Source organism: Bos javanicus, chromosome 1 (genome assembly GCF_032452875.1).
Source record: "Bos javanicus breed banteng chromosome 1, ARS-OSU_banteng_1.0, whole genome shotgun sequence".
In the NCBI taxonomy this organism is placed as follows: Eukaryota; Metazoa; Chordata; class Mammalia; order Artiodactyla; family Bovidae; genus Bos; species Bos javanicus.
In genome coordinates, this window is record NC_083868.1 from 88,639,799 (window position 1) to 88,665,630 (window position 25,832).

Below are 25,832 nucleotides of genomic sequence, written 5' to 3' on the forward strand. Positions count from 1 at the left end.
ATACCACCCCCATACTTAATTTTTTATGGGGGCTTGATGTACAACTTCAATTGGTTACCATCTAAAAGCTGGGATGAGTCTTACCTGAGAAAGGAAATGTGATGCAAGACCATTCAGTAGGAGGGATATCTTTCATTTTGTTTACTTATGCCCATTCAATGGACCTCAAATTTACAGGTTACCTTAGAGAACCAGCCAGGTCTGGACACTGTATCCAAGAGTGAGTGGCCTTTCTATTCTTCAGAATATTGAAGAATTCCCAACCATCCCATGAGGTGCCCTCCAATCACCCATCAGAGAGCCAATTTAAACCTTGAACAACTCTGACTTCCAAGTGCATTTAGATATCTGTACAGTCCTAACTCTGTGCAGACACTGCTCTGAGTGCTTTACAAATATTAGCTCATTTAATCCTTAAAGGTTGCCCCCTATTTTTTCCGTTCTGCACCTTAAGGGAATATAAAACACTTAAACACTTGCTTTGTGTACAGTCTTTGAATACTCTGAAGACAATCGCTAGGTTCCCCAGGGGCTGCTTGTTTTCAAATTAAAGCATTCCGTTTACTCAGTTGTTTCATATACTGCATGATTGTGTGTTACTTCCTATCCTGACCATTCTCCTCTGAATGTCCTTTGATTTGATAATGACTCTTTCAGAGACTGCAAGCTGTCTGGTTCTGGTCCACAGATGTGTTTTGCTTGGCACAATGTCTTTTTTTATTTGTTTTGTTTTTAAACAAAAAATAAAAAGCAAAAAGAATGTGAATGCCTTTCCACAGGCACGCGTCTCTAGCTCCAAGCTCCCATCAGTACCTATTGTCTGAATTCCAGCTTCACTGGACCTGGCCTCTAACGGCCTCTAAAGGGTTGAAAGCTCTGCTGAAATGTCTTATCTAGACCTGAACCTAGACACAGTATGGTTACAGCTCAGTCGAGGAGAACTTTTGTTCTATGTTGCTATCAATATTGCGAATTCATCAATAGATAATGGTACATGTCCTTGGGGTGGTTTTTAAGTCACACTTCAGCCATTCCTCCATATAGCCTCTGAAGTTGGACTTAATAATTTTTATTAATAATTTTTACCTTCAGAATAAAGAACTCATTTGCACCAAAGCATTACTGAAGAGTGTACACTTTACTGACATCTTAAAATTAGAGGCAAAAAAGAGAGTTTATAAAGCCTAGCATTTTCCCCCAGGTCTCTTTTCTTAGCCTTTTATTTCTTGGGTTTTTCTATCCCTTTATCCCCTCTTTGGTGCCAACATTTAGCTTTACTGATTCCTTTCCCAGAATCCTCTTTGTGGGGGCTTCTCAGTCTTTTCCCCTAATTATGTAGAGCAGTTTAGTCCTGGTCTAGCTATGCTAGTGGTCATAGCTGTCATCTGCTCAGTCAACAGCAGAGCCTCATTTATCAGGAACCACTACACATAGAAGGCAGCAAGTGATCACCAAAATCCAAACATATTTTTTTTCCTAACACAGTAATGCTCCTTGTTCTAGAGCTAGGCAACTTATCCATGCCAACTCTTTCTTCTTTCTCATGGAGAAACCCAGATTCAGAAAGGTTACATTAGTTACTTAAGATAATGATCAGAGAGGTAGCCATAGAAGGCATCACTGGTACTTCCCAGGTGTCTCCCTATAAAATTGTGTTATGTATGATGTTACTAGAAACTGTATTTATACTAATTCCAAGTATGCTAAGTCTTAGTGATATTATTTGAGATTTGACCTTGACTATACCAAAGCAGAGGGCTTTCCAGGTAGCGCTAGTGGTAAAGAATTCGCTTGCCAATACAGGAGACATAATGAGATGCAGATTCGATACCTGGGTTGGAAAGATGCCCTGGGAAAGGGAAAGGCAACCCATTCCAGTATTCTTGCCTGGAGAATTTAGTGCACAGAGGAGCCTGGTGGGCTACAGTCCATGGAGTCACAAAGAGTCGGACATGACTAACTGACTCACACATACACGCACACACATACCAAATCAGACAACTGGATTTCCTGCCCCCTTACCTACACACTATCGCTGCTGCATCACAGCTTTGTGGCTAAAAGGCTGCTGTATTTCTTTTCCTACTGAGTTGTGCCATAAAGTGTCTTTTGGATCTCCTGACACAAAGCCTTTTGCAAAAGGTAAAAAATTACAAAGTGGGCATTTCCAGGTGTGCTAACACTGGAATCTAATGCAGCAATATTACAGAATGATGGCATGTTAGAGTAGGAAGAACTTTATAAATCATCTAGTCTGATCCGCCTCTACTTTTAACCATGAGGAGACTTAGGCTCAAAGGGATCAGTTTTGTGCTTTGTGTCAAACAGCCACTGAGTTTTGGAACTGGAACTGGAAGCTGGCTGTTCCAACTCTAGTGTAGTTGCACACTCCATAGAGCTTTTGTATAAAAACAAATAAACAAGAAAGCCTAGTTCTCAGCATTGCTTTGTGATTATTGAGAGCAAAGGAGATCATGTGCCACTTACAGTAATCTCTTAAGATTTTATAATAATCCTTGCATTATCCTATTAAACTGTGGCTGTAGCTCTGTGCTTAATAGATTGAAATCTATTATTCATAATACCATCTTGTTCCTCTTCAAATAACATTATCTTTATGAATAAATTTTATGAATTCATTCTGTTTCATAGCATAGTGAGAGGATAACGCATGAGAATAGAGTTTTCATTTGTGAATTCAGTTCAAGAATCATTTTTCAAGTGCCTAAGCTGAGCGCCGAAGAATTGATGCTTTTGAATTGTGGTGTTGGAGAAGACTCTTGAGAGTCCCGTGGACTGCAAGGAGATCCAACCACTCCATTCTGAAGGAGATCAGCCCTGGGATTTCTTTTGAGGGAATGATGCTAAAGCTGAAACTCCAGTACTTTGGCCACCTCATGCAAAGAGTTGACTCATTGGAAAAGACTCTGATGCTGGGAGGGATTGGGAGCAGGAGAAGGGGACAACAGAGGATGAGATGGCTGGATGGCATCACTGACTTGATGGACGTGAGTCTCAGTGAACCCCGGGAGCTGGTGATGGACAGGGAGGCCTGGCGTGCTGTGATTCATGGGGTCGAAAAGAGTCGGACACGACTGAGTGAATGAACTGAACTGAACTGAACTGAACTGTGTGCCTAGTATTTATTATCCTTGACATTTTGGGGAATTCAGAGGAAATATGTGGTAGCACTTTTAGCCTCAGAAAATATTCTACTGTGGGCTTCTGTGTGTCCAGGAACATCTGGAAAATAAGGAAATGTGTCTCTAAGGAGTGAAAAGGTGTAATGGGTGACAGTATGGACTTTGAAGTCAGGCAGTGTTAGGTTTGCACCCTGGTTCCTCTATTTACTACCTATGGTATCTTGGGCAACTTTGGTCAAGTTGCAGTGTCCTTATCTGAGGATTAAAAAATAGCACTTCATAGAGTAATTTCAAAGATTCTGTTAAAAGACAAGACAGCAATCACTTAGCATATGTCTGACTTGTAGTGCTCAAAAATGTTACCTAATGTTTAAAACCCTTAAGATTTTATGTCGGTTAAGTCTAATGTGCTTTGAAGAAGAGAAAAGCCAATTATTTCAGTACATTTAGGGGAAGAGAACTTTGGCTTTGGATCTGAAATATCTACATTTTATTGATTGACTGACCACTGTTTTATTGAGTTCTGTTGTAGGGCTCAGAGTAGCTTGTTTGCCCACCACGGTGATCTCAAGCTTCAAAGAAGAATCCTAAGGGTAAATTTGGGATAGCAGTTGCTTTGCTGGGGAGTTATCTTCAGTTTAATTTTGAATTATTTGGTCTTGTGAGAAATGTCCTCCAGATAGAAGTCTCTGTCCCTTTGACTGTCAGCATTGCCTGTTCATCTTGGGTTCTCAGACAAAGGCGTCCTGATGGGTTGTCAGTTACTTGGGTTTCCACCTGCCTTATCGCTAGTACTCTCAGTTGTTGCTAATAAATCTGCCCCTCAGAGTGAAGCATTTGAAATAAGCGGTGCACAGGTTTTAGAAAGACCTGAAGTATTCCGTTTGGTGATGTGAAATAATCAAAAGAACTAATTACTTGCCAAATCTTTTTTCCTTTCATTTCTTCCTCCCCCCCTCTTTTCTCCCTTTCCTTCATTCCCCCTTTGTTTCAAGTTTTTTTTTTTTTTTTGGCGTGTGTGTATATGTATACACTCTTTTTTTTTTTTAAAACAAGGAAAATAAACCGAATACAGGGAATGAAAATGACCTTAACAATGCATCTGTATAATCTAAAAGAAAAAAAAATGCCTAATCTGAAATGAAATATATCTTAAGCAACTTTGCAGTCAGGCTATTAATAATCATTTTGCAAAACGGGTGAGATATAGCAGAGCATATTGGAATATTAGGGATCCGTGAATTGCTGTCGGTTTGAATTTGTATATATTAATATTTTCTCATCACTAAAATTACTGTGCTCTAGTTTTCAGAGCAAGAAAGTCCCCTATAAAATAACACTGTTGTTACATATGTTTAAGAAAATTTCTGAGTGTGCAATACCAATTAGAGATCTAAACTCAAAACTGAATAGTTGATATTAGTAAAGATCAAAGACTTGTTGCCTACAACCACCCATTAAAATATTTTTCTAGTCATCTAGATGTTTGTATTCTTTCTCCAAGTCAATTTGCGTGTCTAGACAGATACTCTTTCAAAAATTTGATCAAACAGAAGAAAATTCTGACAGTAAAATAATTGAGAATGTGAAAGACTGAGAGTTTATTACAGTTGAAACCTGCAACTTATGAATTAACATCACTCCATTTTTGAAAATATTTCTCATACATACAAGAATCAAGAAACAACCCTAAATCCAACTGAGAGAAGGCAAATCCCTTCTCTAAGAAAGAGGCATTCCCATGAGTTATCATCTCCCTCAGCTGTAAGTCTGTTGTCACACAGTTAATTCCAGAGGCAGGAATTAAACATGGCATTCTCTAGTTTTCCATCTTCTAGCCATTTTCTGAAACATTGAAACCAGTCCCTTTCTCTTTAATTGTAGCTTCTTTCAGAATAGCAACCACCACTGATTCCTTGCCTAATTCAAGCGGATGAATGTAAAAATAACACAGTTCTCCGGGAGAGTCAGCTTACCTACAGTGCATGGCACCCTGTCATATCACTCTGTGCTTTGCTTCTTTCTCTCAGTTCTTTTCACCGTGCCCACAGGGCTCCTCAGAAGACCCAAGAGTATGCTAAACACTCAAATAGGATAAGAAAAACAGGAAGGAGCAAGGTGCCCGGGGACCTTTGTACCAAAATACAGTACTCATTGGTCAGTGCCCTCTGGCTGTGTGGGAGGAGGGAACAGACCATTCAACCATGGAAGGTAAATAGCAACTAACCTTGCGCCTGGTGCAACTAACCTTGCGCCTGGTGCAACTAACCGACAGCAGGGAAAAGGCCATGCAAGCACAGAGCTGCGAGGGGAGACTATCGACCCAGGACTCCTTTACTTTACAGATAAGAAACCTGCAGTTGAGACATAAATTTATTTATAATTTAAAAAGAACTGGAAACATGATCCATGAGATAGTCTATGTAGTTTGTTTTAAACTATTTCAGAACACTTTTGTGGAGGATTATGGCAAAAATTAGAATACAGACAGTCAAAAATAGAAAGGATCTGACAGATAGATAGCTCATTCATCTTGCTTTCCAGATAAAACCCAGGCTCAGGGGGTGAAAGCCTCTGTCCATGAACTGCAGCTAGGCAGTTCAGGAGACACACCAATCTTGTCACTACACACTGCTCTTTCTTAATTACCTGGAATGTGTTTATTTTATTTGTTTGCTTTTTATAATTTTCCAGGCTCGGTCTTGCTGCTTCTCTATGCTTGCAAGTTTTCCTCTTTCTCTTTGCCTGTATTTCATATGATGTACTGAATGTGGCAAGTGAATTATTACAGTTATCTGTGTACTTTATAGAGCTTCCCTGGTGACTCAGATGGTAAAGCGTTGGCTTGGGTTAAAATGGGAAACTTCACACTATCGTAAGAAACTCTTAAGAGCGGCAGCAGTTCAATCTGGTTCACATAATAATAGTAATAAAGAAGAAATTGAACATTTTTTTTCCCTCACAGTGAGCTAAAAGCAATTTACAGATTTCTTATTAATCCTCCCTGAGGAGCTACTGCCATTTTGCTTACTGGAACTCAACCACAGAGCTCATGAGGCTGAGTGTGTACAGGAATGGTGTGCACCAGGCTGAGAATCAGAAGATTTTATTTCAAGGGGTCTTGGTGGCACTTCCTTGCTATTTGTTCTGGTTGAACCACAGAATCTCTCTGCATCTCAGTTTACTCATCATTGACATGGGAAGAGTTGAATGAATTGATCTCAAGATGCCTCCATGGACGAAATCAAAGTGATTTCACAGAGATCTGAGTCTGCAACTTACATGTTCTCCCTCTTAATTAATGTTATTGCTTAGTTGCTAAGTTGGGCCCAACACTTTTGTGACCCCATGGACTGTAGGCTGCCAGGCTCCTCTGTCCATGGGGTTTCCCAGGTAAGATTACTGGAGTAGGCTGCCATTTCCTTCTCCAGGGGATCTTCCTGACCCAGGGATGGAACCCAAGTCTCCTGAATTGGCAGTTGGATTCTTCACTGCTGAGCCATCATTCACTGAGGTTCTATAATTTAATTTTTCTAGATCTTTCCTGTTTATAAATTTTCTTTTTCTTCTCTTTTTCTGAAGAGGAACCAGAAAGACAGTAATGCCTTTCTATGACAGGACAGACATGTTTCTATGTTGGTTCACAAATAAGGGTGGAGAGAATGAAGCAGGAAATGGATAATTACCTTATTTATTCCTGGTGGAATCCTGGTAGTTGTTCAGGACATTTTAATTTCTTTTATGACTTAATGTCACTCCTTCCCCCTTATTTGAAGCATCTCACCTCCTTTCTTAGACTGAAATCATGCATCTTGAGTTCTTTCAGTAGTTTTTCTTCTGCTCTTAATTCATCTTTTCTTTATTCCCCATCCCAATATTAGAGGAAGAAGAGTGCCTTTGTCATCCAAAGTGACCCTCTATTGTGGCCTTAATCCAGTGCCCAGTTCTTATAAGTCGATGGTTCCCTCACCTGAAAATATATTAAAATTACCTGGGAGAACTAATTAATAATAGATGAGCCTGTCCTATCCAAAAACAATTTAATCAGAATCTCTGCAGATCAGGACCAGACATTAGCATTATTTTAAGGGTCCTAGGTGAGCCTAGTATTCAGAAAGGGTTGATAACCAAGGCTCTGAGGCCTTGGAATATTAATTAATCTTTGTTTATTCTTCAACTTTAATCCATTTTACTGGCTCCTTCTCATCAATCCACAAATGGGCTCAGCCTTCTGTTATCTTAATAAAACACCTTCCCTTGTCCCTCAAGCTTACTATTCCCTGCATTGTCTTCCCTCCTAGTTTTCCCTCTCTACAGTTCCACTCCGGGGCAGCCCTGATGTGACTTTCTCTGGGGTTACCACATGTCTTCATCCTCCCCAGGCTCTCTGCAGGATGACATTCCCCATCATCACAGCCTCTGTGAAATTCTCTCTCCCGTCGGCTTCTGAAAATCCACATACTCTTGGCTTCTTTCCCCAGGCCCCCAAAGATTCCTATTGTTAGGTAGTTAGAATGGGAAAAAGGAGTCCAAAACAGTGGTGGCTAAAAGACAAAGAAGGGGAAAGCCTGAGAAAATAGAACAAAGGAAGGTCCAAGGACTGGAGTAAGCACCTCAGGTAAAACAAGCAGCCCTCCTGGCTAGCCCTATTTACATAGGGCAGACATAGGGGGAGGAGAAAAAACATATAAAAAGAGGAACCAAAATTGAGCCACAGGCTTCTCTTCTCTTCGTGTGTTTTGGGTCAGCCCACCCTCACTCCTCAAGGGTGTATTATCCTTTGTTTTTCCTAATAAAACTGAGCTATAACACTGGTCCGTCTGTCACTTCAAATTTTTGCTGCAGCGAGACAGAACTGAGGAAATTACACACTCCCCCAACATATATGGTGCTGTGACTCAGATTTAACCTGGTTAAACAACCTCAGCTCAGCCCCCGTGAGGCGAGGCCAAACACAGCAGAACCCCAACTTGGTGAAAGCTCCCATGGCAGAAGCTGAGTGTGAAGAAAACCCAGCACAGTGGAAGTGACAAGAAGCCCAGTGTGCTGGAAACCAGGACGTCAAAAACAAACTTGAGAGAAAGCTCACATGACTCATTCTCAGATTGCAGAAGACCTCTGGTTGGGGTAGGAAGTCCTCGCCCTACCTTTCATATGACTGAAAGGACATATGGCTAACAAAATCTTAATTCCTTTACAGTCCCTCATTTCTTGTTTCTTCTAACCCCCCATGAACAGGCGAGTGACAGTGGGTGCAATTGAGGGACTTTGGCAGGAGCTACTTAGTAGCTGTTGCCCAAGCAGGGGGTTCTTCTGACCTCAGTCTTCTTTGTGCCAAGGATCAGGCCAAGGAAAACTGTGAGCACAGGTCAGGTATTTAGCAGGTTTTCTGGCAGGTTATAATGGGGATTCCTTGGCTTGTTTTTCTTACTGCTTTCTCCTTCTGTCCTTCAGCTCCTCTCTCCCGAGGCTTGAGCCCAGCCAAAACCCGTGATGCCTGGTTTCAGGATGTAATGGAGCTCAGGTTCTTGATGTCTCATTGAAAAAAATTCAGTGAGAGACACAGCGATAGGTAAGAGGTGGATTTGTTCGGATTCAGAGAGAAGCACACTCCAAGAGTGTGGGCCATCACAGAGGGGAGTGGCCATGGAATGTGATGTGATTATTTAGGGGCTGGGTGATTTCATATGCTAATGAGCTGGAGGATCATTCCAACAACTGGGGGACCACCCACTCTTCAGTCTTTGGACAGTGACTTGGAACTGTTCTGGTGCCTCTGGGTGTGTCGTTTATCTTGCAGATTGAGGAACAAGGTTTAGTTGAATTTGACTTGTCATCTTGGACCCCACTTGATATTAATAGGTTTATGTTATGCCCTTGTGCTATGTCATTCTTTCAAAAGTTGTGCCCTGCCCCCTTCCTTCCTGTTTTATGCTCTTCTCCTGAGCCCTGTCCAGGCCCACAGTGTTGCCTCTATAATATTCTGGAGGGACAACCAGAAAATAGCTGGCCCTTGGGAGAGAAATACTATATAATATCCAATCCTTCTCAATATTTAGGCCTCATCTTCCATGTTTCCTACAACCAATGCCACAACAGCATTTCTCAGTGAACCCGATAGGGCAGGTGACAGGCACACAATGCCTGCTAGAAGTCCATTTGTGGGTGGCATCCCTTCAAGGGCAATTGGGCTTCCAGGGATAATGTTTACCACTTTGGGAGTTAGCCCTGCAGGCCATTTGGGCCCAAACTGTTACCACCCTCCTCCTAAAGTTACAAACATACCCCCAGATCAAATCTCCACTCTGCTTTTATGGAACATCTGGTCTGTTGCCTTGTCTTTAAGCTACTTACTAACTCTTACAACCAGGACCCTGCCCCTTGTAGGCAATATTGCTCTACCCCACTTATTAAAATACTGTTAATGTCCCTAACAGGACCAGATAACCCACTCCTTTGTCATTACTTCTGTTATTACCTAAAGTGGGTCTATGACAATGAAACGTTTACCATTGGAAACACCCTAAACTGCTCTTATGGAAGACTAGGGGAGGAAATCAGTGACTTATATTCCCTCAGAGCAACAAGAGGATAAGGCTTATGGCTGTTTCACCAGGTTCCTAGTCTCAGGGCAGAGGCTTGGATTGCTTTGAAAGTGAAAGAAAGTGAATTCGCTCAGTTGTGTCAGACCCTTTGTAACCCCATGGACTGTAGCCTACCAGGTTCCACTGTCCATGGGATTTTCCAGGCAAGATTACAGGAGTGGGTTGCCATTTCCTTCTCCAGGAGATCTTCCCAGCCCAGGGATTGAACCCAGGTATCCCGCATTGAAGGTAGATGCTTTACCGTCTGAGCTACCAGGGAAGTCTGGATTGCTTTACATCATGATATCTATTCCCATCCTGGTGGACAAACCAGCAATTAGTTAAAATTATAACCCCTTAATCCCACCAAGCATTGGTCACACTGGAGACCTTGGGCACTCCCAACTTCAGTCTAGGGGTCCCAGGAGGTCGACCTGCCTCGACATGCCTAGGGATATGGCCCTCAAAATGTTGTCACGCCTCAACCTGCTTGGGGATTTGCCAGTCCAAGGGTCCTAGGAGGTCGACATGCCTCGACGTGCTGAAGGACCCAATTCTCAGGAGGCCGACATGCCTCGACCTGCCCAGGGATTCGATATCCAGGAGGTTGTCATGACTCAATATGCCTGGGGATCTGCACACTGAACTGAGGACGCCTGGTTCTCAGGTTTCAACAGTACTGGGTAGGATAAGCTTCAGAAAGACTCACCCCTAATGAAGTCCACCCATAAAAATAAAAGGAAGCCTATTAGTTGTGGGACTGTGCCTGGTCTCAGCAATAACTCAGTAGCCCAGTGAGAACCCCATTGCCTTTCTGGAAAGGCTAAAAGAGGCCCTCCAAAAGTTTACCAATCTGGACTTAGACTCCTATGAGGGACAGGTGATTTTAAAGAACAAATTCCTGTCCCAATGTGCATCAGACATCAGGATAAAGTTACAACAGGTCCAGCAGCAAGGCCCTGCTGCCTCTTTAGATGAGATGGTCCAGATAGCCACCAATATCTTTTATAACAGAGAACAGGAGAGGAAGGCCAAGACCCAGGAAAGGGAGAAAAGGAAAGAGACAAGCCATGCCCAGATGCTGGCCGCCATCCAAGGAAGTCCTATGGTAAACCCCGAGTCTTTAAAGGACAATGCCGGAGGCAAATGCCTAATCTGTAGATAGGTGGGACATTGGGCCAAAGAGTGTTCAAACAGTGACAAGTCTATAAATATCATCAATTGGAACATTGGGTGGCACTCTCCCTCGGGACCCAAGAGCCTCAAGGTCAAGCACCAAGCCTTCCCTCACTATGGTTCAATAGGACTGACTGAAGTCACTCGCTCCAGTCAGCCCACCTGTCACAGATAACCATCATGGGCCTGGAGCCAAGGGTGCAACTAAGTGTGGCAGGTAGGTCTGAGAATTTCTTGGTTGACATGGGCTTCTTACTCTGTCCTGATCTCCTACTCCCAAATTTGTACCATTTGGGGTGCTACAGGAAAAATAATTAGAAAAGATTCACCCAAGCACTTCTTCATTTCTAGGATGGACAAATGCTTTCCCATCAGTTTTTGGTGGTCCCATAGCATCCAACACCCGTATTGGGATGAGATCTTTCCCTGCCTTTGCAATCTTGCAGCTATTGCAGACATGATAGAAGATGCTTTAAAACTCTCTCTTGGGGGCAAACTATTTTTATCAGCCACCAAGTGAAACAACTCCTGAATCAGAGAGGCCATTTATGGACGTCTGATCAAAGGATCCTCAGATATCAAGTAGTGCTGATGGATAATCCAGGCCTGACTACATCTCCTTGTGAGGTTCTTAACCCAGCTACCCACTTGCCTACACCTGAGGGCTCTCTCCCCTTTCACTCTTGGCTAGAAACTTTGGACCATTGGACAAAACCTGAGAAGGATTGTCAGAAGATCTTTTGACCAGTCCTGAAGGAATCTGGTACACTGATGGAAGCGGCTTTGTCTTGGATGGAAAAAGAAGACCTGGATACGCAGTAGTCTCCAATTCTGAGACCATACAGGCTAAACCTTTGCCACCAGGTACTTCAGCCCAATTGGCTGAAATTGGCTGAACTCATAGTCCTGACTCAAGCTCTAGACCTGGGAAAAGGAAAAAGGGTAGCCATTTACACAGACTCCAAGTATGCCTTTCTGGTGCTACATGCACATGCTGCTATTTAGAAAGAAAGAGGCCATTGACCACCCAAGGGCCCCCAATCAAATATGGTGATCAAATCCTTAGGCTCTTGGAGGCAATTCATCTGCCACTGAGGTTTCAATCTCCCATTGTAAAGAACACCAAAAAGGGAGCATGGAAATGGCATGAGGGAACCAAGCAGTGGCAGCTAAGAGAGCAGCATTACAGAATAATCACCTAATAGGGGTTGCCACCTTAGTTCCACAGACTAATTTGCCAGAAACTCCTTCATTTACTGAAGGTGAGACTCTTAAAGCTAAGAGTGAGGGCTTTCAAGAAGATAATAAGGGATGGTTCCAAAAGGAGGAACTCCTTTCTCTGCCTGGGAATCTCCAATGGAAGTTGGCTAACTCCTTACATGCCACCACTCATTTAGGGGAGAAGGCCCTCATAGTCCTCAAGAAAAGCACTCAGATCCTACTGGATCTCAAAGAATGAGCTGGAGAGTTCTCAGGGTAGCTATAGTCTGTCTTTGGGGGATCCTTCTCCTGGCTATGGGCAATTTGGAGTTGGCTAATGCCCCTACTAATCCCTGTTATCACCATATTGATGCTGCTTATGATTGCTCCAGGTATTATCAATTGTCTAACCTATTTTGTCTCTGCCCAGGTCAACAAGCTACAACATGCAGTGTCAGTTCAACAAGGATATATAAAGCTACAGCTGACCACAGAAAATATCACTCACCCTTAGATGGACATCACTATAAGGACACCACTATAAGGACTCATTGAGACTAGCAATGCCCCTTGCTGTCCCAGTTCAGCAGAAAGTAGCCAATTCTGTTGGGCCTCCCATCCCTTGAGTGGGGAATGTTAGATAGGTAGAATAGGAAAAAGAAGTCAAAACTGGCTGTGGCTAAAAGACAAAGAAAGGAAAAGTCCACAAAAATAGAACAAAGGAAGGTCCAAGGACTGGAGTGAGGACCTCAGGTAAAACAAGCAGCCCTCCCGGCTAGCCCAATTTACATAGGGCACGCATAGGGGGAGGAGAAAAAACATAAAAAGAGGAGCCAAAATTGAGCCGAGGGATTCTCTTCTCTTTGCGTGTTTTGGGTTGGTCTGCGCTCACTCCTCGAGGGTGTACTATCCTTTGTTTTTCCTAATAAAAATGAGCTATAACACTGGTCTGTCCATCACTTCAAATTTTTGCTGCGACGAGACAGAACCAAGGAAATTACACATCCCCCCCAACACTTTAATACTGGATCTCTGTGAGTCCCAAAGGGGTAGCCACTTCTCACAGATTTCTTCTAATTGTTCTTAAATTCTTGATTTTTTTCTCTCTAGCAAAGTGATTGCTTAAGTTTAAGTGATCACATCCATGAAAAATGGCTCTGAAATCTACATCTGACTCCTGAGGAGCAAGTTGCCCTCACAGGGAGACAGTCTCATCTGGACATCCTTTCTCTGTCTCAACGCAAAATATTCCAAAGCAGGTCCATCTTCTACCAGTTCCACTCCTTCTCTGATCCCCCAAGGAACTCTGCCCAGCACTGTTTCCCCTATTTCCTGGGCTTTAAAATTCTGCTCATCTGTCAGTTTTTTTCTATTTATTCCCTACATCCCTTGAACCTCCCAGTTGCATCTATTTTCAACTTTTTAATTTTTAGGACATCTATTTTTTACTTTTCACTGCTAATTTTTATTCAAACCCTTATTTTAGGCCGAAAATAAAATATTCAACCTTCTATGGTATAGCATATCATAGTCATTCCAAACAGTCAGAATTCGCATTCTCCTTCTTCGTGGTCCCAAAGCCACAGGTCTTGTACGAGATTTGGCAACTCTATTTTTCAATGTATTACCACTTGCACACTTTTCGTACACTTTCATTACTTAATTGCAAACCCCTTGATCTCAGAGACCATATTCTTTTTTTTTTTTTTTTTTTTCTTGGATGGAGTTAGTATTAAGAATAAGAGAAAATGTGTCTGAGTAAACAAAAATACACACACATAAAGCTGGCACAGCCACCATAGAAAACAGTATGGAGGTTCCTCAAAAAACTAAAACTAGAATTACCATACAATTCAGAAGCCCCATTCCTAGGCATATATCCAGACAAAACTATAATTCAAAAAACTACTGCTGCTGCTGCTGCTAAGTAGCTTCAGTCGTGTCTGACTCTGTGCGACCCCAGAGACGGCAGCCCACCAGGCTCCCCGTCCCTGGGATTCTCCAGGCAAGAACACTGGAGTGGGTTGCCATTTCCTTCTCCAATGCCTGAAAGTGAAAAGTGAAAGTGAAGTCGCTCAGTCATGTCCGACTCTTAGCGACCCCATGGACTGCAGCCCACCAGGCTCCTCCATCCATGGGATTTTCCAGGCAAGAGTACTGGAGTGGGGTGCCATTGCCTTCTCCGAAAACGTGGCTACTCAGCTATAAAAAAGAATGAAATAATGTCATTTGCAGTAACATGGATGGTACTAGAGGTTATCACACTAAGTGAAGTAAGTCAGAAAGAGAAAAATATCATATGATATTACTTATATATGGAATCTAAAATATGACACCAATGAAAGTATATAAGAAACAGAAGCAGACTCACAGACATAGAGGGCAGACTTCTGATTGACAAGGGGGAAAGACGTTGGGAGAGGGATTGAGTAGGAGTTGGGGATTAGCAGATGCAAACTATTAAATGTAGAATGGGTAAACAGCAAGGTCCTGCTGTATAGTACAGGGAATGATATTCAATATCCTGTGATAAACCATAATGGAAAAGAATATTAAAAAGAATGGAAATATATATATCCACCTGCAATGCAGGGGACCCCTGTTCAATTCCTGGATCAGAAAGATCCCCTGGAGAAAGGATATAGGCTACCCACTCCAGTATTCTTGGGCTTCCCTGGTGACTCAGATGGTAAAGAATCTGCCTGCAATGCAGGAGAACTGGGTCTGATCCCTGGGTTGAGAAGATCCCCTGGAGAAGGACATGGCAACTCACTCCAGTATTCTTGCCTGGAGAATTCCCATGGACAGAGTAACCAGACTGGCTACAGTCCATGGGGTCACACAAAGTTGGACATATCTGAGCAACTAAGTACAGCATATATATATATATATATATATACACACACACACAACTGAATCACTTTGCTGTACAGCAGATATTAACACAACATTGTAAGTTAACTATACTTCATAACACATACACATGCACACCCCACAATTACAATACATTGGAGATGGTTATGCCCAGTAAGTGTAACGGTGAAACAGGTCTTCATGAAAATAAGTGATACATTTATAATCCTGACAAGTTTGGATTGATCACCCATCATACCAGCACATATTTTATATGTGTTATTTTGTGCAAACTTCCCCAGACCCTCCAAGGTCAGTATTATGAGAATCCACAGATTCAGAAACTGGTAGTGAAAACATGAAGTGACTTCCCCAAGGTGACACAGCTAGTAATGGAAGAGCAGAGATCAAATTCAGATGAAAAAGCTCATGCTCGTGGGACTTTGCTGGTGGTCCATTGGCCAGGATTCTGAGCTGCAAATGCAGGGGCCACAGGTTGATGTCAGCGGGGAACTAAAATCCCACATGCCACACAGTGTGGCCAAGAGATTTAAAAAAAGATAAAAAAAATCTTATGTTCATAACCTTGTTTGATTCCATTAGATTAAATCATATCATTTGCTGTTGTGCACAGTGAGTTGATAGACAGGGAAGCAGACCCTTTGGTAGGGAAAGTTTTGTGGATGGTGAAGAGATGTTTTATTGCTGAAAAACAGTAAAAATATCTTGTGCATTCTTCCTCTGGACTCTCATTGTTCTTGCAGCTTTCCAGTTGACTCCAAAGAGTCAACCTGAGCAGGAGGTAGCGTGGGGGCTTTCAGTTGCAGCGAGTGAGGATGCTCTAATATGCCAGCTCCTATAGTCTGTAGGTCCACCCTTTATATCATCTCTCTTTTCATCCTAAAGCATTGTCTTTGAGAAATCCAGGTTAAAGTAACATGGACTTTGGGCTTGGTCATATATTCTCATCAGCTAACAATTGAGGAAGACTTTGTTTGACAACCTTGGGAAGTCCTCCCTTGACCTTCCCACCCATGATGAAGTCATGTGCAGGGACCTATGTCCTTACGTAACACCCATATGCTTTTGCTAACACAGATAGTACTTTTTCTGAGTAGTAATCAATACTATTTGCTTACAACTTGAGGCCAGAGAGGCACATTCGAATCTTTTTACCCATTTTAAGTATCTTACTAGGCTACTGATTGTGAATTTAAATTATACTAATTTAATAGAAGTAGTGTTAATTTTTTTAAAAAAAGAAGCAAAAGCATAAGTGCTTTGTCTTGAAAGCGGTCCAATAATTGTGAATAGGGTGCAATTAAATTGATTTACCATTGGGTGACTTTTTCTATATCAGAGAAAAAGGAGGTAATTGTCTTTTTTTTATCTATATCTTTTCTAATATGGTTTTAGGTGATTCTGATGAGAGAACAAACATTTTTTCTTTAAATATAAATTGTTATGTACTCTCTAAATCTCACTGTGATTTTAAGTTACTTTCTCTAATGACATATGAGGAATAGGCATAGTTTCAAGTTTTAAGATTTAAATCTAATAAGTATTTGTTTTGAATCTTTATTAGAAATTCATTCAAATTTACTTATAACCATATCATCTTAAAGTTATTATTAAATACAGTTTTTTGGAATTTCTTCAAAATATTGATTAAGAGTATTTTTCTATTTCTCTATTTTTCAGATAAATGGAGATACAGAAAAATCCAGCAACTCACCCAAAGATACAGAGTTAATGTGAATCAAGACTTTGATTCAATTTTTGAGATTGGAGTGAAAACTGACCTTTTCCAGTCCTGTGGCCACTACTGTGTTTTCTATACTTGCTGGCATATTGAGTGCAGCCCTTTCACAGCATCATCTTTTAGGATTTGAAATAGCTCAACTGAAATTCCATCACCTCCATTAGCTTTGTTCGTAGTGATGCTTCCTAAGGCCCACTTGACTTCGCATTCCAGGATGTCTGGTTCTAGGTGAGTGATCTTGTTTTGCTGACTGCATAGACCTTCTCCATATTTGGCTGCAAAGAATATAATCAATCTGATTTTGGTATTGACCATCTGGTGATGTTCATGTGTAGTCTTCTCTTGTATTGTTAGAAGAAGGTGTTTGGTATAACCAGTGCGTTCTCTTGGCAAAACTCTACTAGCCTTTGCCCTGCTTCATTCTGTACTCCACGGACAAATTTGCCTGTTAATCCAGGTATTTCTTGACTTCCTACTTTTGCATTACAGTCCCCTATAAAAAAAAGGACATCTTTTTTGGGTATTAGTTCTAGAAGGTCTTGTAGGTCTTCATAGAACCATTCAACTTCATCTTATTCAGCATTATTTGTTGGGGCATAGACTTGGATTACTGTGTAATTGAATGGTTTGCCTTGGAAACTAACAGAGATCATTTTGTCATTTTTGAGATTGCATCCAAGTACTGCATTTTGGACTCTTTTGTTTACTATGAGGGCTACTCCCTTTCTTCTAAGGGATTCTTGCCCACAGTAGTAGATGTAATGGTCGTCTGGGTTAAATTCACCCATTCCAGTCCATTTGAGTTTGTTGATTCCTAAAATGTCAATGTTCACTCTTGCCATCTCCTGTTTGATCACTTCCAATTTGCCTTGATTCATGGACCTAACATTCCAGGTTCCTATGCAATATTGCCTTTACAGCATTGGACTTTACTTCCATCACAAGTCACATCCACATCTGGGTGTTGTTTTTGCTTTGGGTTTGTCTCTTCATTCTTTCTGGAGTTATTTCTCCACTGATCTCCAGTAGCATATTGAGCACCTACTGACCTGGGGAGTTTCTCTTTCAGTATTCTATCATTTTGCCTTTTCATACTGTTCATGGGGTTTTCAAGGCAAGAATACTGAAGTGGTTTGCCATTCCCTTCTCCAGTGGACCACATTTTGTCAGAACTCTCCACTATGACCCATCCATCCTGGGTGGCCCTACATGGCATGGCTCCTAGTTTCATTGAGTTAGACAAGTTTCATTGAGTTAAACTAATCAGATTGGTTAGTTTTCTGTGATTATGGTTTACATTCTGTCTGGTCAATAAATGTTAGCTATTAATTTTAATATTTTTTGCTAAAATAGTTTGGTCCTGGGATATTCTTTTGCAATGCTTTCTTTCAGTTATCTACTCTCTCTTTTCTGCCTACCATCACCTCTCTTGAGTTTATTTTCAGGAAAGCCAATATGAACAATCCCTGGTGTAAGAATCTCTGAAGTTAACCAGCCAACAAATGCCCAGTGCTAGGTGACCTTCCTGTCCTCAGCCCCATACTCTGTCCCTTTCTGTCTCTGGGGCACACTCCCTCTCATTTCTTGCACTCAAGTGGCTTGCCCATGTATCTGCTTTTTAATTTTGTTCTCAATAGGCATCCTCAAAAATTTATGTTGGCCAATATCTAGTACATCTTTCAAAAATTTTTCATCTAATCTTGTAAACACATCCAGACCAAGGCTAGCCCCAAATCAAATTCTTTGGTTTTTATTTTTTTTTAGCATGATGCCAGATGGTACTTAGGTAGGATAATAAAGAAAATCTGTTTTCTTCCTCACATTTCATATATCTGTCATAAATCATAAGTGACTTTTGTTGAACAACAATTTAGAAATTCATGTTTCAGGTGAAGGTTCAGTTTGAATTTCATTTTAATGTTTTATTAAAATTGATTTGCTTTGGTGAATATGAATTAATATGATATCATTTTAGAGGAAATTTGTTGACAAGCAGTGATAAAAATTCAGCTGAGATAACACTTTGGCATAAGATGGTTTTTTTTCTCTTGTTAATCTTTATTGAGGAGATACCAGTAAGAAATCCTTAGCTCTTAATATGCCTTTGAAATACAGATAACATCAAACTGTACTGCGTAGGTAAGAAGGAAGAAATCTAAACACTATTAAGGGTGCTGTTAGAATTGACTGTGGCATTTATTCACAAATCCAGCAGACCACTGAGGCTTAAAATGTATAGCTTATTAGGTCATTACTTTTGAATACAAATTATAATAATTTCAGGGTAATAGAGTGTTTAAATTTCTAAAATTTAAGGAAAAGCAGGGATAATTATTATGTTTGCTTGAGTAAAACAGTTACAAAAACAACAATAGAAGTGGAAGGACCTGTGATCCAAATTCTACTTAGACTGAGGAAAGGTAATTTTACAGGGAAGCAGCTCATGCACTACACTGATAAGGTCAAGGTCAATTTTGGGAAAATGGGATGGGAAGGAAATAAAGCTTATGATGCCACTGATATGTATTAGGTTATGGAAAGTATTAGGTAAAGAGAATTAGGACATAATTTATTTTTTATCTGAAATGAGTTGTCAACCTGAATTAGCTTGGAGGTTGGTTGGCAGAAGAATAGAATTATTTTTTTTGTTTTGTTTTGTTATTCAAAAGATAAGATTAAGGAAAAAATAGAAAAATCGTGTGATGATATGTTAAGAAAATGTAAAATCTGTTATGAATCATTTTGCTCCTTTGCTTAACTTTCCTTTGTCTTTTATTGCTTCTCAGTGTAGAAGCTGGTGGTGCAAGTGCTGTTAAATCATTCCTGGACAGTTATCATTTAGAGTCATATCTGTAAACCTTGGTCAGCATCTGGCTGAGGGCCAGCACCATGCATTAGGGGTTTACTCAGTGGGTAAGGAGAGAGCAGAGATAGATGTTAATCCACAGGAAAGCAGATTGCCTGGGTCAGCTGCTAGCAAGACCTTTGTGCACGAGTCCTCTGCTTCCCTCTGTTTTTTCTTGAACCCTGGGCATGGTCTTCTTGGGACCTCACTGTCCATCCTGCACAGGGGAGCTTGTGCACGTTGGCACCAGGGCAGCAAATGTGTCAAATGGCCAGTGGATGTTAAATAAAATGCCTGAAAATTTGGGAAACAGCCTGATTTGTCTTGAACCTCAGCTTCACTACTTTTAAGTTGTATTGCCTTGGGCAAGCCCACCGCTCTCTGAGCCTCAGTTTTCTCAAGCATAAAATGGAATACTATGAGCACTCATTTCCTGGAGCTGTTCTGATGTATGCATGAGAGAATGTGTGTCAAATGCTTAGCACAATGCCTTGAACTTACTATGGGCTCACAAGCTACAGTCGATATTGTATAAAGGGCCTGCCATCTACAAAGTGCTCGATAAATGGTGTGTATCATTGTGGACATTTTTAAGGTCTTGTTAGCAGTGACCATATCAAAAACGAGGTAATATTTCTCCATGGTTATTGTCTCCAAATCTTCTCCGGAAATGTCTGTGATTGGTGAAACAGGCTCCACAGGCAGAGGTGGTGGGTCCATATTTAGGCAGGCAATGTGGCCCAGGGGTTAGAGTCAGAGGAACTGGCTGGAATGATGATTCTGCAATTATTTGCTCTGGGACTTGGGGCAGGACTTTCAATGTCTTTGGACTTCAGTTTCCCTGTCTTAAAACAAGAGTGATAATGCCCACTGCCCAGAGTTATAGGACTTCTAGGAGATGAATTCAGTGTGAATTCAACATGTTACCTGAAAATTAAGATGCTTGTTCATCAACTACCAAGAGGCCCTCGTGGCCAGCCTATCAAAAGAAAGAACCTATGTCCCTATTGGCTCTTTGTCAGCTGCTCTCAGTCTTGCTTTCCTTTGGGGGAAAATTTCCTTTAAAGAATGGTCTGCTTCCTCACCATCTGCTCAGTCTTTTTATGCCATTGAAACTGATTTTAATGCTCTACCTTTGTTTTGGAAAATGATCTCCTACTTCACAATCCCAAATCACAGAATCCAAAGCCCTTCTACCTCTTTGAACTCTGTAATATTTGACACGATGACTTACTCCCACATTAATGAAAGCAAGAGGGGCCGTTTTTTGAGAGGCCACTGAGTGCGGTACTGTGCTAGCTCCCTTGCATTGTGATGCTGTGTGACTTACACAAATTCTCTAGGTGTATTATGGCCCTGTTTTATGGAAGAGGAAACTGAGGCACATAGATGTGAACTAACTTGCTTAGTGTAACTTAACTGTCACATAATTGCTGTAGAGAGATTGAAACCCTGTTAACCCTGCAGTTTCTTCTTGGGGTTTTGTCCTCTCCTAGCTTCTATTTGGGGCTTCCCTCATAACTCAGTTGATACAGAATCCCCATGCAATGCAGGACCCTGGTTCAGTTCCTGGGTTGGGAAGATCCCCTGGAGAAGGGAAAGGCTGCCCACTCCAGTATTCTGGCCTGGAGAATTCCATGCACTATAGTCCATGGGGTCACAAAGAGTCAGACACGACTGAGCGACTTTCATTTTCTTTCACTTACACTAGCTTCTATTTGTAGTATTTCTCTATTAAAATACTCAAAGTACTCTGTACATTTCTTAAGGCATTTGTCTCATTCTTAACTCCTGCAACTTGAAATAATTTCTGATAAATTTGTAATCTCCTGGAGGACCTCCTTTAGCATAATGCCTTGCTGAAACAAATTATTTTTCTACGAAGGGAACATTAGACAGACAATTCTCTTTGGGCTGCTAAGTCTAAAGAGTCACCATTAAGTAAGAACATACAAACAACATAAACTCCTTCCTTCCTTGTTCATTTACCTTTATAACAACATAACCATGATTTTCTCAAACTAAGAGTTTCCTTTGGGTTAACTGGTCCAGAGACTTTTTCATAGTATTGCAGGGGTAGAGAAAGACAGCTTAAGAGATAAAATGTGCATATTTTCCTTAGAGGTTGCATCTGAAAACATCATTGCTGTTCTGATTAGTGGATTAATGGTAAAGAATCCCAGCCAGGGTGGAGTGTAATTTGATTTAGATAAACTCTAGGTTAGGTAATGCTCAGGAGAGAAATTTGAGCAAGTTTGTGTGATGCGCAGGTGGACCATAAACAAGAGACAATGAGTGTTATTACTTTTCCTGCTGACCTTTATTTAACAGAATTCTCTCATTAGAAAAGAGCTTGCTTTAGCTTATTGTTAACATTGCTGTTTGTTCACCTGCTTTGAAAAAGGAACAGGCAAGGGCAACCACTGAGGGAGATTAATAGTTTGCCTGCTTCATGTTGTGCAATGTTCTTTTCTCTCTATCTCTTCAGGCCAATAACAAAGATATACAGATAGATAGGGCTTCCCCGATGGCTCAGGGGTAAAGAATCTGCCTGCCAAGCAGGAGATGCAGGTTTGATCCCTGGGTCTGTAAGATCCCCTGGAGAAGGAAATGGCAACCCACTCCAATATTCTTGCCTGGGGAAATCCCATGGTCAGAGAAGCCTGGCAGGCTACAGTCCATAGGGTCTCAAAAGAGTCAGACATGACTGAGCAACTAAACAACAATAGTTTGATACTTTCAGTGGGCAAGGGGTTATATACACATATTCAGTGGGCAAGGGGTTATATACACATATTCAGTGGGCAAGGGGATGGGGTATGAAGTGAATGCAAAGCATAATATGGGACACAAGAATATTTTAAATAAAAGTATACTAAAATATAGGCTTCTCTGGAACCTCAGCTGGTAAAGAATCCAGTTGCAACGCAGGAGACCCTGGTTTGATTCCTGGGTCGGGAAGATCCCCTGGAGAAGGGATATAGGCTACCCACTTCAATATTCTTGGGCTTCCCTGGTGACTCAGATGGTAAAGAATCCACCTGCAATGTGGGAGACCTGGGTTCGATCCCTAGGTTAGGAAGATCCCTTGGAGGAGGGCATGGCAACCCATTCCAGTATTCTTACCTGGAGAATCCCCATGAACAGAGAAGCCTGGCAGGCTACAGTCCATGGGGTCACAAAGAGGCAGACACAACTGAGTGACTAAGCACAGCACAGCACATTCTAAAATATAGATGACTACTACTAATAAAATGACCATTTTTCTGTAGGTGAAAATAACTGAATATAGGAAATTTCACATGGCTCAATGTTTTAAAGACACCTTGTTATATTGAACAAAATCTTGTAATGTATGTGATACTATCCCATATAACTAATAGAGACAAAGTTCAGAGAAGTTAAATGATTTGCCAAAGGACACATACTAGATGATATTCAAACTCAAGTCACCTTTTTATTCCTTAAGTCTGTCTTTTTATAAAATACAGTTCCCCTCTTTATAAAATTTATAAATTGAATAATATAAACAATAAAAATGTTTTAATGTGTGATAGGAACTAGCCAAAGGTAAAATCTGCTGAAAGAGTTCAAAGACTGGAGAGAAGTCCCTTCTAGATTGGAGGGCAAGGAATGCAAAGGGTAAAGGAGATGGAAAAGGGATGGAAGAAGTTTATATCCAGAAGGGGCCATTGGAGAGCTGGTAGGAGTTTGACAGATGACAGTGAAGTGGGTGAGAGACCGTCTTTGAATGTCAGAAATGCATGAGGCCAAGGAGCAAACTTGTAACACAGAGTGAGAGGAGAAAGGTAAAGATTAGGCTGGAAACTTATCAGGATACCAGAAATCAGAGAATCTTGATTTCCAATCCTGGGAGAAGACTTTATTTGCTTGATTAAACAAGAGTCGTGGAAGGGCTGTGATTAGGGGAGCTCCAAGGTCATTCTCGGTAATGTAGAGAATGTAGAAGAAATAGGCTGGGCAAGGGTTGAGCAGTTTTTCTCAAAATTTATGTGTAATAGATCTACTTTGGGTGTTCGATAAACTTTCTGGTCTCACCCCAAAAAATTCTGATTAAACGTAAGCCACATAAACTGATATTTTTTAAAAACTTCCCTGGTCATTCTTGTGTAGGTGATTTAAGGACAGCATTTTGAAAAATCAGACCAGGAGCAAGGAGAATGGCTAGCAAACTATCCTCATAACCAAGGTGTGAGAATGAAGGTTCTCATTTGCATAGGGAGGCATAAAAGGCACAGATGTAAAAAATATTTTGTAGGAAGAATCAATAGGACTCAGGTTGGTTAGGTCTACAGTTAGAAAAGGATTCAAAGACCATGGTTGGTGTCAAAACCTGGGTAACAAGTGGCCCAATGAATAGAAACATGAAACAGAGTGGGTTTATTAGGTCTTAACATGAATTTAGTTTTGCCAAATGAATTTCACAGTGTAAAATGGCAGCCAGAGGGAAATGTCTACCAGGTAGCAGGCAGCACAGGACTTGACTTAGGGGCCAGGTCACACTTAGAGAGACGGTTTAAGCTATAGGTGTAGACAGGTAATACTTTCAATTACTGAAAGAATGTAAAAAGATAGAAAAGGAAAAAGAAGACCCAGTAAAGAGGAAAGATAGGAAAAAATCATAAGGCAGTAGGGGACCTGGGAAGTTAAACATGATTAAAGTCAAGGGAAGAAAGGATTTCAAGGGAGAAAAAAAAATTAGAGAGAGAGCCAGAGAGAGAGAAAGAGAGACAGGGAAAGAGAGAGGATAGTCCACAGTTTTGAATGCTGTGATCAAGAATCCTGGGGGTTGTGAAAAGGTCAACAAATTGGATGATAAAGGATTCTTAGAAAGGGTGAAGAGGGCAGTCACAGGAATGCAGTGTGGTCAGAAATGATGCACCGGTGCCTTAAAAATAAATGAGGAGCCATAAAGCGGAGACAGTAAGTACAAACCACAATTTCAAAATGTTGTTTGATGAAAGCAAACTCCAGTCACTTTCCAGTGTTCCATAACCTCACCATCTATCAGTTATTCAAGCCAGAAATCTAATGTTATCCTTGACACCTCCTTCTTCACCCATCTACTCTCAAAATTAGCCCCTCACCAACTCTCTGATGTGACTGCCTACACACGTCCCCTTCTGTCCACTTTTCTACCATCATTCTGCCTCCTGGTCCAGGCTACCATCATATGGATTACACTATAGCCTTTCAACTGGCTTCTCTGTGTCCACTCCTGATCTTCTCCCTTTTGATCATCACATTGCAGCAGAGATACCTTTGCAAAGCACAAGTATCTAGTCAGCTCCCTGTTTAACATCGTGAATACTTTTCCACTGCTCTTAGAATAAAGAGCAGCAAACACTTAACATGGCCAGCAAGGTCCTAACTAGCCAAGCTCTTCCTGCCTTTCCAGCCTTATCTTTAACTACATGTTGCTTGATTCCTGCCCTCCAGCCATACTGGCCATCTATTAGAGGCACAGTCCTCATCTACTCTCTCTAACAGGCTTCCTTTTTATCTATTTACTAATTTTTTAATTTACTAATTTTCATTAGAATGTAACTACCTGATGTGAAGAGCCGACTCATTGGAAAAGACTCTGATGCTGGGAAAGATTGAGGGCAGGAGGAAAAGTGGGCAACAGAGGATGAGGTGGTTGGATGGCATCACCAATTCAATGGACATGAGTTTGAGCAAACTCTGGTAGAGAGTGAAGGACAGGGAAGCCTGGCATGCTGCAGTTGATGGAGTTGCAAAGAGTCAGACACGACGTAGCAACTGAACAACAACAAGCTCCATAAGGGCCAGAAATTCCCCCTCTCCCCGCACCCCCCCCACCCTCACACACACACACACACACACTTGGCACTTGGTCGATGTTGAATAAGTGAACAGCCATTGGTTAGCCTTTGCTCATGCTTTCTCTCTGCCTAGAAAGCTTCTCTTCTCATCTCTGCTGCTTTTACACTTGCTCTTTTGCTTTCACTTTTATGCTTCTTCATTAAACAACTCAGTCATCACCTTTTCAGAGCTTTCCCTGACATCCTTGACTACCCTACCCTAATGTCTCCAATTAAATAATCTTAGTGTTTATTACCTTTGAGATTGTATATTTATTTGTGGGACCATCTGAATACTATCTTTCTCATTCAGGACTGTCACCTCCATGGTTGAGGGGGAAGGCTTCGTTTTGATTTGGCTCAACATTGTAACCCCCAAACCCATCACAGTGTTTAGTCCACAGTGAAAGTTCAACTCAGTTT

At 41.3% G+C, this 25,832-nt stretch overlaps 1 protein-coding gene across 5 annotated transcripts in view; it reads right to left on the reverse strand.

Annotated features, from left to right (window-relative positions):
- The window catches only part of KCNMB2 (potassium calcium-activated channel subfamily M regulatory beta subunit 2), a 303,911-nt gene that overhangs the window by 266,456 nt on the left and 11,623 nt on the right, over positions 1 to 25,832 (reverse strand). For 2 of the 5 annotated variants that reach the window (XM_061415440.1, XM_061415427.1), the window contains exon 1: positions 5,120 to 5,242. The exons of the other annotated variants lie outside the window; for them this stretch is intronic. In XM_061415440.1, coding sequence (XP_061271424.1) covers positions 5,120 to 5,130 — 11 coding nt within the window. In that variant the 5' untranslated portion in view covers positions 5,131 to 5,242. Of the gene's footprint in view, positions 1 to 5,119; positions 5,243 to 25,832 lie in introns of those variants that run through there. 5 annotated transcript variants of the gene reach the window in all.